Genomic DNA, 16,762 nt, shown 5'->3' with positions numbered 1-16,762 from the left:
ACAATAGTAATTGTGATTCCTGAAATTTGGTTGCGATCAGATCAAAAGTTATTAAATTGTCGAAGTTATTAAAGAAATACTTTTGTATGGGCAAAAACACCTACTTACTAGGGATCTTAGTTGCTTTGGCTGACAATATAGTACATTTTGCACTCTATAGTAAATATTAAATGTAGTACCACTTCAATATAACAAATATTCAATTTGACATGTTTTTACTATTTTTTAATATTTTGTGGTGTGTTTTTTTTTAGTGAAACTTTTTCGACGCACACACGTTCCCAGAATTTTCGGGTCGATAACGTTTAATTAAAATTTTTTTTAAGTAAAATATAAAACTACTTTTCACTTGGAATATAACTGTAAGTTGCCTTTCCTGTTCAACGAATAAACGCACATTCTGGTAAATATTTGGCGACAAACGAAAAAATGATGCGCACAAGGCGGATCAGCAAAGCCGACTGAAGCGCAGGAATTAACGAGGATGTAGAAATACATATGTATGCAATATATGAACCATGATAGCGGGTTGGGCTTATCTCTAGTGGGTACTGTGAGTCTTTCTTGCCTTTGCCTTTTCGGGAGTGGAAACGCTCGCTCGATAGCCATTCGAGTTTTAGTCATCAGAATTATTGGAATAAATTCGTCCGATCCATTCTAATTTTAACTGCTTTTGGATATTTGAAATAGTTTAATGTTTCGGCAGTTCGTTGGTGATCTTTAAAGTTTCATATCACCTTAATTTATATATTTGATGGGTTGCACTAATTTTTAACAGTTACATACAATTATCTCAGCTCAATAAACCAACGGAATTCACTTTAGTCTTCACTTGATAAATGAAGTATTCAAAGTTACAATTGTGGTGATGCGAGTGCTATTATCGTTTACCACAAAAAGAAAACACTTTCCATATAGAATACATAAAAGTTTTGTATTTATTAAAACCACTTTTGATAACAAAAAAACCATTCTAAGCTACAAAAGAGTGAGAAGTATAATTTCCTTAAGAGAATCGGCATGTACTCTCTTTCTTCCATTCTTCTTTGTTTATTTTGTTTCTCTGAAAGTGTTTTTCTGTCACTAGCTCAACAGGTTAATCATTACACGGCGTACACGACAAATGAATGTAATCTTCTTTCATAAATTACAATGAGTTGTTAACACTTAATTCAAATACAATAATTCTAATTATTTTTGAGAAAACTAGGCGTCACCCTGGCGGACACTGTGTGGAATAACGAGTCATCTAGCGTTCTACTGGATACGAAACACAATTGGATGACGAATACGTATTCATCCGCTCTTTTGGTTTTCTCTTTATTTCTATACCCGCTACCAATATAGGATAGAAGAGTATTCTAACTTTGTTGGTAACAAGCAGAAGAAGGCTTCTTATAAAGTAAATATATTCTTGATCAGCGTCAACAGCCGAGACGATATAGCCATGTCTGTCTGTCCGAATCAACACCAAAATCTCAGAGACTATAAGAGATAGAGATATAAGTCTAAAAACTCATGTAAATATATTCTAAATCAACATCAACAACTGCACATTTTTCACACTCTCCAAGGTATTCACCAACATTAAAGTAAACATTTTCCATGGAGTTGTAAGTTGTCTGTTGATGTAAAAAGAGTGTAAGAGTTACTTTAACTTATGTCGGGTTCGATTATTTGAAATATCAAGTATTAACATTTCTTCTTTATTACAAAAACCAAAACTATTTATATTAACTTTAAAACATTATTACAAAAAATTTATTATTTGCATTTCAAATCGTTTTCTGTAAGTTAAGTATACTTTTTATTTACCACATAACATTATAGTATTTTCATATGATTTTATTAAAAATTCAAATTGTCCATGCACTGTTCCTGAGTTAAAATATTTATTTTATTATATTCAAATAGAATTTATTTAAGCATATTAGCTGCCGTATTGATCATCGCCTTATCTTATAATGTAAGCTCTCTAAAACCTATTACAATTCTCTTAAATTTCGAGAAACACAGAAAAGATATTGAGAAATTTAATCCATCGCTTATTTCAATATGTTGGGGCCAACGTTTTTAGATGCGATATTTCTATATTGCAAAGCAATCTCTTCTTCGGAACTATCCTCATCATTTGTTGAACGAATTCCACGACAACTGTGTAAAGAAAGTTTAAATCATAAATATGTATAATACTTAATTTATGCAATGTTAATATCCTTAAAATATTTACCGATTCCATATAAGTTTCAGCACACTGCGTTTGAAGACAAAGAGAATGAATATTATGATGCCCTGGCCGCAATTAACGTAATCAAAGATCGAAAAGAATGCTTCCCATGGGTGTCCTATCGACAAATAGCCGAAAACTTCGAAAGTCCACATAATTCCCATGATCACAAACAGTCGTAAGAACATACCAAACCTGTATAATGGGATAACAATATCTAGCTTGAAATGTCTTAAGTTTGTCAAAAGTCTTACGATTGCTTATTTAAATGAATGTGTTTTGCACGCTCCTCGGGTAATGTCATGCTCTTTAATTCGTTCTTAACTTGCACAATACGAATGGCCTGAAAAAGATGACAATTAATCGAAATGATTGTCTAAATTATCGAAACTATCGATTGTATAGTCAACTTCAGAGAATATTAACAGTTTACAAATCCCAAAACATTATATATTGAAATATCGATTTATGTATTAAGTGTATGTTATAAATGAACTATAACATACATAATCTTTGCTTACCGTCAGTGTAAACATTATAATGTTAAAGATGAGCTGAACTGCAATGATTCCATGAAAGTATAACATCGATGACCAGTCAAAAGCTGTCAGATACGAATATTACAGATTTGAATAAGAATCTTTTGTTCGATAGAAAAGATGCAGTTAAATAACTCACTTTTAATCCAACAAGAGTAGAATGAAACTCCTGGTATAAAATTTAAGAGACTTTCGTCGTCCCAATCTAAAGTACCATCAAGTATCATTACGATAAGGGTTAGAATCATAGCAACTCCCCACGCGTACATATTGTACTTGTAGAATAACATTTTCCAAGCTTTGCGTTCAACATTGTAATTGTTACTCTTGAAACTGATCCACAGATCATAGCTGATCACAGTTAACCAGTTGAATCCGGCCATAACAGCGAAATATCCCAAATAGCCTGAACGAATTTAAATTACATTTTTTTGTTAATAAACCAATTTATACCATACCAATCAGCTGACAAGGTCTGAGAGACATCCTAACTTTCGATTCGAGCATTAGAGCGGCAAATACCATAAAGATGCAAATCATATAATTTACGAAACACAATCCATGCAGATTTCGAAGTTTATCAAAGGAAAGATAAACGATAATAGTTAGTACCAAAAAGATCATCGAAAGAATACGAACTGAAAGTAGATATACAATTTATTCATATTTATTTATATATATTATTTCCTTTCTTCGCTTACGTAGATTAAAAAACCGTTTGACTTCGTTGTTTGTCGAAGCAATTGTGCGGGACCAGGCTGATAATTGTGCCATTTGTGATAGGATCCCTTATTTGATGAGGTTGCAGACAATAATCCTGTTTGCTCAGACTCTTTGAACCATAGTGCCTCAATAGAGTTCCATTCTATGAACAATATTTAAATCCTGTATTTCTATTAAAATATATATTCTCTAGATTACCTCAAACAATGTCCAGCCTGCGTTGGCTTCATTCAAAGCATCCAGATGAAAGTGAGCACTGCAGGGGACTGGCAAATCATGCTGAACTATGAACTCATTAAGTACATGTCTTCTGACCACTGTGCCATTGTTTAGCGTTATGTTCACCATGGGATCGTACTGCAACTCTGCTGTAATATCTTCGCTGCACTTACGTTCATCATCCACGAGCAGAGCATTCTTCTGGCAACAGAATCTTATGCAGGTGCCCAAGTGACAGGCACATCCACGCAGATGTTTTTCTACTTCCTCTCTGTCTCCATCCTGAAGAATCTCGTAATCATATTCCCCAGTTTGTTCTGGGGGAATAATGATGTTCTCATATTGATACGATCCATTTGCCAGCTTTTGGCTTGACAATAATTTTACTGTATCAAAATAATCGCATCCTGGAATGTCAGCCTCAATACTGTTGATAAGGAGCACTATCAATACAAGTCCTTTATATTTGAACATAGTTTTTGAAGGAGCGGGTATGACCAATTCTTGAAACAGAAATTCCAAATTATTAAATTATAATTTTTTGTTTTTGATGAAGTTTAGAGAAAAAGAAAAGAAATAATAAAAGCATACTCTCCGAAAAGTGATCCACAATCATACAAATGCATATTAAAATAGACTTCGTATACCTATACATAGTTCAGAACAAATTCCTTTGAATTTTGTCAAGCATCTGTATCGCATATCTACCACATCGTCAGATTCAAAATGTTTCAAAATGTAACTCACCATCTTGAAAACTGTGTTTAAGAGGTGACTTCTTTAACTCAATGCGTAGATAAGTATTCTTTGAAAATAAGACAGAATCTGATAATTCCATCAATTTTTGCAAGTTTGGGATTTTTCATGTTTTTTCAAATAAAAATTTGAAGTTTTGATAAATAATGGAATCCCGGAAATTGCGATACTGTTGTTATGTTACTTTGTGTTAAACAATATTTAGCTATTGAAAATGGACGAACTTAGCGCATATTGAACATCTTTTGTGCCAACAATACAATATTTCTCTAATTTCGATAAAATGAGAAAAATTCCACCAAACTTGAAACCGAACTGTTCTCCTAGTCAGAAAAAAAGACGTAAAGTAACCGTGGCAGAGCATCTAAACAAGCTCATAAGTAATCGACAGCACGCAGAGATCTGAACAGAATCTGACTGTCATCGTCACTTAAAAAGAAGAAACCTGCTCCCTGAGAGAAATGTAGCAGCAGCGTCTAAAATTTTCCAAAGAGCACAAAAGTTGGATGGTAGAAGAATGGAAGAGAGCAAATGACCAAATGCAAAAAAAAAACTTTGGTTCTTGAGATGAGCATGCATTTTCGAACATGTTGCGTTGATGTTCGATGTTCGATTGGAAATGTCAACGACTTTGATGTCTAAATACGCGAATTTTTATTGCAAATTCTCACTTCTCAGTTTTGTGCCGCTCACTTCGATTTTTGTCATACAACAATTGAATCCAATCCAAGAACTACGACTAAATAATCATCATACACCAATAAATGTAAACAAACTTAATTTGTAAATTTAGTATGAATAATTTGTAATACTCAGAACAAAAAAAGCGCCCGCCATTTGGAAGAAACGAACAAGTACTAAAGTACTGAGTCGCACGATTCCATGATCGCTCCCACGTATGTTATGTACAAACATATGCCAATTTAAAAGCTCCTGCTATTGTTATCCAACGTTTATATACTCACTACCCATATGGTAGTATGAACACGTATCTCAGAGACTATAAGACATATTGATATAATTTTTTATTTTTGTTAAAATAAAAATAATAATAAAAAAATTTTGAATATTTAACTACTGCAAACCTTTGTGACTTTCCTATTAATTATCAAAGATAGCACATACATATACATATATGATTATTATTGACACATACATGTATATATGGTATTTACTACCTTAATTATCTTAACTTTTTTGATGCCTCATCAACCCTTAATTTAGTATCAGAGCTGTTCATTTTTGTATAAACTGAAAAAAATCAAGTATACTCCTATTTGTTTATATGGTCATAACAAACAAGTAAGAAAGCTACAGTCGAGTGTGCTCGACTTTAAAATTACGCTTGTTATTCGATTTTTTTGATTTGCGGCGGCGGAAGTGGGCGTGGCAAAAATTTGAAACAAACTTGATATGCGTGCAAATATAAGAAATGCGGTCGAAAAAAAAAATCTCTGAGATCCAGTGTTTCATACGGACAGACACACAGACGGACAGACGGACATGGCTAGATCCACTCGGCTGTTGACGCTGATCAATAATATATATATACTTTATAGGGTCGGAGATGCCTCCTTCTACCTGTTACATACATTTCCTGCCGGCACAAAGTTATAATACCCTTCTACCCTATGGGTAGCGGGTATAAAAAGTAAGCATGTAGATTCTTTTTGTTCGAAATCAAATAAATAAATGTAGCAAGCAAACCGCAATATTCTTCAGTTGCTTCACGCATTCGACAAAGGGCAACGTCTGTTTAAAGAGAGCATTACAATGCAACTTCTTTGTTCGCTTGCCTGGTAAGAACGGTACAGTATATCAGATTTTAAGAGCGGAGCATTAAAGAGTGTAGGTAAAAACAAGGAATAAAACAGCGAGATTGTTATATTTGCTCGCTCTTAGCCATCTGCCAAAAAAAGCAATTCATGCTCATTTTCGTTGCTTCAATACGATCAGCCGTTTCAGCTTTAAAATGATTTTTTGTGTTATCTCCGTTTAATGTGTGTTTGAAATAACTCACTTCAGACCGAATATTCCGAATTTTTTAACGACACCTTATAATTAAAATAAAAAAGGTCTTTACTTTATTTTATGACTGAAGTCTCAATCTGATAAAAAACACAAAAACGGCTACAGTTGTATTGACTTAATTGCATTGGTTAATAATCAAGTATATTTTGTATACCGTAGAGTGAATATTTATACCCGCTACCCATAGGGTAGAAGGGTATTATAATTTTGTGCCGGCAGTAAATGTATGTAACAGGTAACATAAAAGGGGGCATCTCTTGATCAGCGTCAACAGCCGAGACGTTCCGTCTGTCCGTCTGTCAGTGTGTTCGTTTGTCAGTCTGTCCGTCTGTCCGTTTGAAACACTGGATCTCAGAGACTATAAGAGATAGAGCTATAATTTTTTTCGACAGCATTTGTTATGTTTTCACGCAAATCAAATTTGTTTTAAATTTTTACCTCGCCCACTTCCGCCCCCGCAAATCAGTAAAAACCGAAAACCACCCGTAATTTTTAATTTTTTTCACGAATTTTGGTACATACAATAAAAGCTGAGATAAAATTGTCGAAGTTATTAAAGAAATACTTTTGTATTGGCAAAAACGCCTACTTACTAGGAGTCTTAGTTGCTTTGGCCTACAATCTGGTATATTGGGGTATATTTTGAATGTGGTGCTATATCGAAATACAAGAATATTGTTTTACACGATTTTTTTTTAGATGGAATGCGTGTCTGTAGTAAACAGCAAGTTATTTTTTTTTGTAATATTGTTGAATCACAAGAGCAAAAAATTACTTTGAAAAAGCAGCAATCCCCCTAATGGTTTAGAGAGAACTAACACAAAATGAGATAGGTTTTCAAATGCACAATAATATTATGATGTCAGATATTTATTGGTAAACAATACGTACATACATACGAGTATATGTATACAATAATCGAAGGGCGTAGGCAAAACGTTAAACGAAATTTATATGTTCATATTTGACTGACAGGTTTAGCTTCGGCTGTACATTTGCCTGAGCACCGCAACAATGGAATACGACTTGCCCATGATGTATGTGAAGCTGGGTAATGTAAGACCCATGAATCCTCCAGCCGTGAACAGGAATGGACGATCTGCATTTATCATGAAGATCAGCAGAAGTTTTTTACACTTGCCATCAAAGTCATGCCAACTGCAGCCAAAGCCAGACGTTGAAAGTGTTTTACTCTGCAATAATATGAACTGCATATTTAATCAACTGAGAGAATATGTGATGCTAACTTGCTCGTAGACTTCATTGCCAAACCAACAATAAACGAAGAGCTGACAGAGCACACAGCATAGCAACAAGTCCATAAGAATTGAACTTTTTGAACCATCTCCAACGATCACTTGAAATGCTGTCATGGCAACAATCACCAAAGAGCTGACAAATTGTAGCAACACTGGCATTTTAAAGATAAGCTCCACTTTCTGACGCAGTCTATAATGAAAACAAACACAAATGAAAATCATTTATCGCATCTTTTAAGTATTTAAAGTTACTCGATCAATTCGCAATGATATTTGACGATCGATAGCAGCCAGTTATATGGATCCACACTAAGTTTCTGATCCGACGGCGCATAGAGTTCATCAAAGGCCAAGTTAAGAACCTTGAGATGCATACATATCTGATTCATTATCAACACGGTGAGACTGTCAATTTGCGAAATGGCCAATGCCAAGATCGCAACACTTAGTCCCATATATAAATGTTGTACGAAGGGGCTTAGAAAGTTGGGTAATTTCGCCGAGTACGGAAAACGACTTCCCTCGAAATCACCTGGAACTGAAGCATATTTTAAATAAAGTGTGGTAAATGGAACTGAAATCTGCTCAACATACATGTAAGAATCGAAACTAATCCCAAAGTACCTGGCACTAACACTAGCTGAAAATACATGAGGAGCACCAACTTGCCTTCCATTTCAGCCTTATGAAATGTTTCCACCTGTTTGGCGGATAAAACACAGGCGCGAGTGATGACTTTTAATCTGCGCATAATGTCCTTTAGACTTCCATAGTGATACCAGATGTTAATAGTCTAAGAAAGTTATTATAACACATTTGTGGCTCATATATTGAAGTACTTACCTTTAACAAGTAGGCGGAATGTGTTAATGTCATAACAAGATTCTGTGTAATCTTATCGAGATCTTGAAAGTTCAGAGAGAGATCGTATATCTCAAAAATCACATACCAATAGAGCCCAAAAAGTATTATTGCTCCATTTAATGTCACCAATATCCTTTCGATACGCGTCTCATTCTTCAGACCTAGCAAAGGCAAACCGACCAAATGGGCCAACCGCAAATTCAACTCGATGGATCCCAATTTACCCTCAGCCGCATTTGAGGGCGAAATAAGTTGAGTTGTTCGCAGCAACATGCTCAGATTTCATTGCGAGTCCTTACCACAAAGAAGTCCTTTTATAGCCGCCAAATTGGTATTTCGTGAGCTTCTCGACAGCCCTTTTTTGAATAAGTAATTCATTGAAAGTGTTGTGGCATCTAATTCATATAATCATTGTATAACTCAATAAATATTCGACAGCCAATTTTGACTACTAATAATATATACTTATTTTAGACTTATCACCTATTCATATGTCTACTGAAAGTGCTCATGAATCATTCCTTAGTATAAAGTGATGTTTGTCAGCCATTATACCCGCTTCCCATAGGGTAGAAGGGTATTATAGCTTTGTGCCGGCAGGAAATGTATGTAACAGGTAGAAGGAGGCATCTCCGACCCTATAAAGTATACATATTCTTGATCAGCGTCAACAGCCGAGACGATCCGTCTGTCAGTGTGTCCGTTTGTCAGTCTGTCCGTCTGTCCGTATGAAACACAGGATCTCAGATACTATAAGAGATAGAGCTATAATTTTTTCCGACCGCATTTGTTATGTTTTCACGCAGATCAAGTTTGTTTCAAATTTTTACCCCGCCCACTTCCGCCCCGCAAATCAATAAAAATCGAATAACAAGCGTAATTTTTAAGCTAGACTCACGAATTTTGGTACATACAATAAAAACTATAGTAATTGTGATTTCTGAAAATTTAATTGGAATCAGATACAAATTGAGGAAATTAAGCAAATACTTTTATATGGGCAAAAACGCCTACTTACTAGGGGTCTTAGTTCCATTGGCCGACAATCTGCTATATTGTGCCGTCTGTGGTATATTTTGAATGTGGTACTATATTGATGTACAATAATATTGTTTTACACAATTTTTTTTTTAGATGCAACGCGTGCCTGTAGTAAGCAGCAAGTTATTTTTATACCCGCTACCCATAGGGTAGAAGGGTATTATAACTTTGTGCCGGCAGGAAATGTATGTAACAGGTATTCTTTATCAGCGTCAACAGCCGAGACGATATAGCCATGCCCGTCTGTCCGTCCGTATGAAACACTGGATCTCAGAGACTATAAAAGATAGAGCTATAATTTTTTTTGACAGCATTTGTGCCGTCTATGGTATATTTTGAATGGTGTACTATATTGATATATCAAACATAGCATTTGGTATATTTTTAGTATTTTCGGTATATTTTGAAAATGATACCGCCTTTATTAAAAAATGGGTAGCGGGTATCTCACAGTCGAGCACACTCGAATGTAACTTTCTTACTTGTTTTTTTTTAATATTGTTGAATCACAAGAGAAAAAACATTACTTTGAAAAAGCAGCAATCCCCCTAATGGTTTAGAGAGAACTAACACAAAATGCGATTGGTTTTCAAATGCACAATAATATTATGATGTCAGATATTTATTGGTAAACAATACGTACATACATACGAGTATATGTATACAATAATCGAGGGGCGTAGGCGAAACGTTAAACGAAATTTATATGTTCATATTTGACTGACAGATTTTAGCTTCGGCTGTACATTTGCCTGAGCACCGCAACAATGGAATACGACTTGCCCATGATGTATGTGAAGCTGGGTAATGTAAGACCCATGAATCCTCCAGCCGTGAACAAGAATGGACGATCTGCATTTATCATGAAGATCAGCAGAAGTTTTTTACACTTGCCATCAAAGTCATGCCAACTGCAGCCAAAGCCAGAAGTTGAAAGTGTTTTGCTCTGCAATAATATAAACTGCAAATATTTAATCACCTGAGAGAATATGTGATGCTAACTTGCTCATAGACTTCATTGCCAAACCAACAATATACAAAGAGCTGACAGAGCACACAACATAGCAAAAAGTCCATAAGAATTGAACTTTTCGAACCATCTCCAACGATCACTTGAAATGCGGTCATGGCAACAATCACCAAAGAGCTGACAAATTGTAGCAACACTGGCATTTTAAAGATAAGCTCCACTTTCTGACGCAGTCTATATTGAAAACAAATACAAATGAAAATCATTCATCACAGCTCTGGAAATATAAAGTTACTCAATTAATTCGCAGTGATATTTGACGATCGATAGCAGCCAGTTATATGGATCCACACTAAGTTTCTGATCCGACGGCGCATAGAGTTCATCAAAGGCCAAGTTGAGAACCTTCAGATGCATACATATCTGATTCATTATTAACACGGTGAGACAATCAATTTGTGAAACGGCCAATGCCAAGATTGCAACACTTAGTCCCATATATAAATGTTGTACGAAGGGGCTTAGAAAATTGGGTAATTTCGCCGAGTACGGAAATCGACTTCCCTCGAAATCACCTGGAACTAAAGCATATTTTAAATAAAACAGAATAGTGAATAAAAATGAAATCTGATCAACTTACAAGTAAGAATCGAAACTAATCCCAAAGTACCTGACACTAACACTAGCAGAAAATACATGAGGAGCACCAACTTGCCTTCCATTTCAGCCTTATGAAATGTTTCCACCTGTTTCGCGGATAAAACACAGGCGCGGAGTGATGACTTTTAATCTGCGCATAATGTCCTTTAGACTTCCATAGTGATACCAGATGTTAATAGTCTAAGAAAGTTATTATATCACATTTGTGGCTCATATATTGAAGTACTTACCTTTAACAAGTAGGCGGAATGTGTTAATGTCATAACAAGATTCTGTGTAACTTTATCGAGATCCTGAAAGTTCAGAGAGAGATCGTATATCTCAAAAATCACATACCAATAGAGCCCAAAAAAGTATTATTGCTCCATTTAATGTCACCAATATCCTTTCGATACGCGTCTCATTCTTCAGACCTAGCAAAGGCAAACCGACCAAATGGGCCAACCGCAAATTCAACTCGATGGATCCCAATTTACCCTCAGCCGCATTTGAGGGCGAAATAAGTTGAGTTGTTCGCAGCAACATGCTCAGTTTTCATTGCGAGTCCTTACCACAAAGAAGTCCTTTTATAGCCGCCAAATTGGTATTTCGTGAGCTTCTCGACAGCCCTTTTTTGAATAAGTAATTCATTGAAAGTGTTGTGGCATCTAATTCATATAATCATTGTATAACTGAATAAATATTCGACAGCCAATTTTGACTACTAATAATATATACTTATTTTAGACTTGTCACCTATTCAAATGTCCACTGAAAGTGCTCATGAATCATTCCCTAATATAAAGTGATGTTTGTCAGTCATTTTGTCTTAAAGTTCGCTGATTCTTTAAAAATATACAAATTTATTGTTTTTAGTTTCGACAACATTCAACAAAATAAAAGAAAATTGTACATGTTTCTAAGAATTTATCTTAATACTATAAAGAACTAATCAATTGCATTCCTTCTGTTTAAATACAGAGGAGGACAAATTCCGTGTTGATCGTGTTACATTCAATGACATCGATTTTGAATCCTGCTGCTTCCGCACACTAAAAAAAAGAACACACTTATTAGATCACATGTTTATAAGAACAAACTTAAAATACATTCATCAACAAGTTATTATATTTAATAATTTTCAACCCAAACCAACGAAACATAGACATTCTAATATGGTTAGTATTATTAATATTAATAGCAACAGACACCAACACCAAAGAACAAAGAACATGAACAATTCAGTAACGATCCAATTGCTTTACCTATGTCAAAATATTTGGAAGGATTTCTCTTCTAGTTACATATTCCCCTTCGTGTAGACCAACTTCTTCAATATCATCATCGGATAATGATTTTATACCCCTTATACTTAAAAAAATAAATAATAATAATAATAATAACAACAAAACAATTGTCTAGCCCAGTTAAAAAATTTAAGATTCAAATAGTTTTTTGTTTCTTTCTTCAGTTTCTTTAACTGTAGAAATACTTACCTATTAGATAATTGCTTAAGAACACTACGCTTTAGCACAAACAATATGAATATAAGAATACCCTGACCACTATTGATGTAATCAAAAAATAAAAATATTCTTCGGAGAACGCTATCAGATTGTGCAAAATACGAAAGTATCTCGAAAGTCCAAGGAACTCCCATTATAATGATAAGTCGGGCAAATAAACCATACCTAAAAAAACAGGAAAGGTTCAAATTAAGTTCAATTACAATTGTTGTGTTGTGTTTTCATCTCTTCTTACTCCTTCTTCGACTGGACACGTTGATTGCGTTCTAGTCGCCCTTGGAAATTCTTCATCTCATCCATCACTTTGAAAATTCTAATCGCCTAAAAAGTAGTCAATTAGAATTTGTTATTTCAATTCTATTAATAACTTTTTATCTCACCGTCATAATAAACATTGTCGTATTGAATATAATTTGTATTGACATAGGCCCATAATAATAGACCATTGCAGACCAATCATGGGCTGTGGATAATTATTCATTGATTCAGAGTCAGATCGGAGTTAATCATTTAGAGTTGTTGATCTACTCACTTTTGATCCAACAGGAGAATATTGCCACTCCTGGCATCCAAGGTAGTTGATCCATATCATTTGGATCCAAAGTGCTATCAATAATAAATATAATGAGGGTTAAAACAGCCGCAGATGTCCAGACAACTATGCTATAGATGGTGAACCGATATGCGATTGAATAATCTTCGTTATAGTTGGTGCCCCGAAAGCTCTTCCACAAATCGAAGCTTATAACACTGAGCCAATGAAATGTCGACATTACAGCAAAGTATCCAACGTAACCTGATCGAAAAATCCTATTCTAAATAATGATGATGATATTCTAAATAATTGTATATCTTACCAATTGCTTTGCATTGGTTTTCCGATACAGACAAAGTAAAAAATCTGTCGAAAAGTAGCAACAAAAAAGCCACTATCAACATGAACAAGTAACAAATGAAACAAATTCCATGAAGATTCCGTAATTTTGGCAATCCCATATAGACAGCGATCGTAAGAACGGAGCAAACAATACTCAGTATAAGCACTGAAAAAAAGAAAACTTTTAAAAAATAAAAATCAAATACAAACATGAGATTAGCATACGCATTACGTTTGGCCATATAGTTTGAGGATCTTCGCAAAATTGTGGAATCAGTTGGACCCTTGATTCGTTACCAAATCGCTGAGGCTGTAGACAATATTGATTTTTGGATCGTTGGTTACTTGAGTTATCTGACACAAATAGGTATGCGATATTTCCATTCTTAAAAGAAAATAATGTTATTATTGCATAGCTTTACAATTTACAATTTCTAAACCACACCTCCAGTAGTTTCCATTTGTATTCATCTGTAATACTGATATGCTCTGAGCAAGGCACCGGAAGATCTCTTTGTATGATCAAGTCATCGGGGACGTGCATCTTCATTTCGGTGCCATCCGTCCAAACGAAATCCACAAAGCCATCAAAGTCATCTAACTCCTGAATATCCTCGCCGCATCTGCGCTCTTGGTCAACGAGCTTCTGGTTCTTGGGACAACAGTATCGTATGCAAGTGCCTAAGTGACAAGCACAACCACGCAGATGCCTTGAAACCTTCTCGGCGTCTCCGTCCATACGAATCTCGTAATCATATTCACCAGTTAGGTCCGGTGGAATTATGATATTCTGGTACTTGTACGAACCATTCGGTAACTTTTGGTCTTCCGACAATCTCACTGTGTCATAGTAATCACAATTGGGTATATCGGCATTGATGCCGGTTAAAGCAATCATGAATAATAATAACCACATGGCGTATACGAAATGTTCTGCAATGCTGAATGATTCAAAAAAGAAACCATTGATAAGCAATCATAAATACATTAATATTTACCAAATTATGAGTGGGTATAACAAATGTTGATAAACTTTTTAAGAAAATACAAAATTATATATGTATGAGGGTATGTGATTTAACCGACATATAAAGCTTATTTATAGAAATGTGGGTAATTCTCTGATGGAATTTGTTGCGTACGACCGAATTTATGGTGAAAAAAAACATAAACGAAAACAATTTTAAAAATAAGTGAATGTTATTCTTAAAGCTTTAGATAAGCACTAAATTTAGAGCTAAGATTGATTTTAGGAACTTGTTCTGTTTTACGATAAAATATTTAAATTCGTTCATTTTTTGGTTTGCGTATGAATTTGCTAATTTTTACATTTATCATTTATCTAGAGCTATATGAATAACATTTTCTTATTTTTAAAGTTGTTTCAGTTAATTTTTTTTTCACTGTAAAGATAGTCACACGCGACATCCGTCAGAGAATTTCCCATATGCAATCTTATTCCAGTGAATTTGTTTGGATATGAATTCGCACTAGTATGAAGGGTAAAACATTAATACCGGAATTACATGGAAACGACTCATATCGCTTCCCAATGCACAACATTATTTGATCTTTCGAGCTAACTAATGTTAAGGAAAACACCTTCAATTTCAAGTAACAGATTTACATGAAGTGATTTATTATTCTCGCAAAGTAGTTAAAGTGCTCAGCAAGTAGTTTAAACTCGTTAAAAGTAATACGCCGGGAAACTAACTAGTTTTTTTTTTTGTGTGTGGTAGTTATTTATTGTCGCTTACTCACAGTATTACAGAGTTTTCAATTTTGTAGTATCAATGCACTAGATAAATAGATAGATAGTCACATTTAAATTTCAAGGTTAAGATATTCACTTCACTTTAAATTTGGGGGTGATATGGTTTCCCCTTCTGTTGATTTACTGATCAGTAAAAACGCATTGAAAAACGCGACAAACTCCGATCACGTCTGGTCACTTCGACTGCTGGTATATAATTGAAATACGAATAACATTCAGAACAACTTAAGTGACCAGCTGATTCACGCTGCCACCCGATGCTGTTATCACTGCAACTTACATGAGACTTATCTGAATATTTATACATAATATTTACATTCAGTCTTGACCCACAGCTTATAAACATAATTATTGCAATGCATATGCTCGGGCAATGAAAATTACAGCCTCTTAGCATTTACCGGGCTTTGTTACTTCGATCAGTGAGTGAGTCAGTCAAGTCAAAGAACTTTCTATATATACATACATAAATAAATAAATAAACAACTGTCCCAAGTAATGAAAGGAAAATAAATTAATTAATGTATTGCATATTCATTCATTTATTACATTCAGGGACCACAATTTTAAGATTAAATAAAAACCACAAACAAGCTCTCATTCAGAAATGCAATAAATATTAATTGGCAATTCTTTTGGAAAAAGGGATTTTTAATTATTACATTTTATTTAAATAATGAAAATTTTAAATAAATATTATTCAATTTTACAAATCTGCAATTTTTATTTCTTTTTTTTTAATTTTAAACGCAAGCAAACTTGTGGTTGGCTATACGAGTATATTAATAAGCTGTAAGATGGGAAATACTCTGGAATACGAAGCCGTAAAATACGTAGAAATTAAAGTAAAGGCTTCGCTTCCAAAAAAACCCATTATTGCATAAACATATCTACAATGAAAAATATAAAATTTGCAACCTTATTAATGCAAGAAAGAAATTACAGAGTTTTTCCATTTAAAAATGCATTTTTAATCTTAAGAAATTTATGTTACATGTTTTTGTTTGTTCGATATACATATTTACAATAACAACACCAAATCATATACACACATTAATGCATGTTTACATATAGAGATGGTTCAGAGGAAACTCAAAAGATTTTGATTTCAAATAAAAACGAAATTAGCTTCGGTGCTGTCCGAAGTTCGAAAGAATCTTTTCAAACATTAATTGAAATGAAATATAAATGGAAATCATAAAGAAAATTGCTGCACCTTATAGTAGTTTAACAAAGTTAAGAGTTGAGCTTGCAAAGATTGCACAAATGTGTATATATAAAAAAAAAACAAACAATGTTTGAAAAGATTGTACAAGT

General features: G+C 34.2%; 4 protein-coding genes across 9 annotated transcripts; all 4 read right to left on the bottom strand.

Moving 5' to 3' along the window:
• Window positions 1-1,917: 1,917 nt before the first annotated feature.
• LOC133841128 (G-protein coupled receptor Mth-like) lies at window positions 1,918-5,260 on the bottom strand. 3 transcript variants are annotated; one of them, XM_062273429.1, is made up of 6 exons: window positions 3,225-3,404; window positions 2,906-3,172; window positions 2,749-2,831; window positions 2,482-2,570; window positions 2,231-2,422; window positions 1,918-2,154 (listed from the first exon to the last, which is right to left on the bottom strand). In XM_062273429.1, the coding sequence occupies exons 1-6, from the start codon at window positions 3,388-3,390 to the stop codon at window positions 2,046-2,048; spliced, it is 906 nt and encodes a 301-aa protein (XP_062129413.1). In that variant the 5' UTR covers window positions 3,391-3,404; the 3' UTR covers window positions 1,918-2,045. The 3 variants fall into 3 exon arrangements, 1 of the variants encoding a protein (XP_062129413.1); XR_009894265.1 differs by lacking the exons at window positions 1,918-2,154; window positions 2,231-2,422; window positions 2,482-2,570; window positions 2,749-2,831 and adding exons at window positions 3,468-3,631; window positions 3,688-4,211; window positions 5,136-5,260 and having other exon boundaries at window positions 3,043-3,172; XR_009894266.1 differs by lacking the exons at window positions 1,918-2,154; window positions 2,231-2,422; window positions 2,482-2,570; window positions 2,749-2,831 and adding exons at window positions 3,468-3,631; window positions 3,688-4,211; window positions 5,175-5,260 and having other exon boundaries at window positions 3,043-3,172.
• A 2,087-nt stretch (window positions 5,261-7,347) lies between these two features.
• On the bottom strand, window positions 7,348-9,167 carry LOC133841127 (odorant receptor 94b-like). Of its 3 annotated transcripts, none has more exons than XM_062273427.1 (6): window positions 9,084-9,167; window positions 8,598-9,013; window positions 8,349-8,547; window positions 8,007-8,292; window positions 7,743-7,944; window positions 7,348-7,688 (listed from the first exon to the last, which is right to left on the bottom strand). In XM_062273427.1, exons 2-6 carry the CDS (start codon window positions 8,889-8,891, stop codon window positions 7,473-7,475), a joined length of 1,197 nt encoding a protein of 398 aa, XP_062129411.1. In that variant the 5' UTR covers window positions 8,892-9,013; window positions 9,084-9,167; the 3' UTR covers window positions 7,348-7,472. The 3 variants fall into 3 exon arrangements, with proteins under 3 accessions (XP_062129411.1, XP_062129412.1, XP_062129410.1); XM_062273428.1 differs by having other exon boundaries at window positions 9,102-9,156; XM_062273426.1 differs by having other exon boundaries at window positions 8,598-9,167.
• Window positions 9,168-10,148: 981 nt separating this feature from the next.
• LOC133841129 (odorant receptor 85b-like) lies at window positions 10,149-11,407 on the bottom strand. The gene is made up of 4 exons (XM_062273430.1): window positions 11,270-11,407; window positions 10,925-11,210; window positions 10,662-10,863; window positions 10,149-10,605 (listed from the first exon to the last, which is right to left on the bottom strand). The coding sequence occupies exons 1-4, from the start codon at window positions 11,349-11,351 to the stop codon at window positions 10,390-10,392; spliced, it is 786 nt and encodes a 261-aa protein (XP_062129414.1). The 5' UTR covers window positions 11,352-11,407; the 3' UTR covers window positions 10,149-10,389.
• Window positions 11,408-12,111: 704 nt separating this feature from the next.
• LOC133841125 (G-protein coupled receptor Mth-like) lies at window positions 12,112-14,612 on the bottom strand. 2 transcript variants are annotated; one of them, XM_062273423.1, is made up of 9 exons: window positions 14,117-14,612; window positions 13,897-14,056; window positions 13,652-13,837; window positions 13,327-13,590; window positions 13,175-13,257; window positions 13,030-13,115; window positions 12,765-12,959; window positions 12,534-12,639; window positions 12,218-12,320 (listed from the first exon to the last, which is right to left on the bottom strand). In XM_062273423.1, exons 1-8 carry the CDS (start codon window positions 14,585-14,587, stop codon window positions 12,534-12,536), a joined length of 1,551 nt encoding a protein of 516 aa, XP_062129407.1. In that variant the 5' UTR covers window positions 14,588-14,612; the 3' UTR covers window positions 12,218-12,320. The 2 variants fall into 2 exon arrangements, with proteins under 2 accessions (XP_062129408.1, XP_062129407.1); XM_062273424.1 differs by lacking the exon at window positions 12,534-12,639 and having other exon boundaries at window positions 12,112-12,320.
• Between the last annotated feature and the right edge of the window lie 2,150 nt (window positions 14,613-16,762).

Source organism: Drosophila sulfurigaster, chromosome 3, assembly GCF_023558435.1.
Source record: "Drosophila sulfurigaster albostrigata strain 15112-1811.04 chromosome 3, ASM2355843v2, whole genome shotgun sequence".
Taxonomy (NCBI): Eukaryota; Metazoa; Arthropoda; class Insecta; order Diptera; family Drosophilidae; genus Drosophila; species Drosophila sulfurigaster.
The sequence above is the reverse complement of the archived record's forward strand: the minus strand, read 5'-3'. Positions and strand labels throughout refer to the sequence as shown.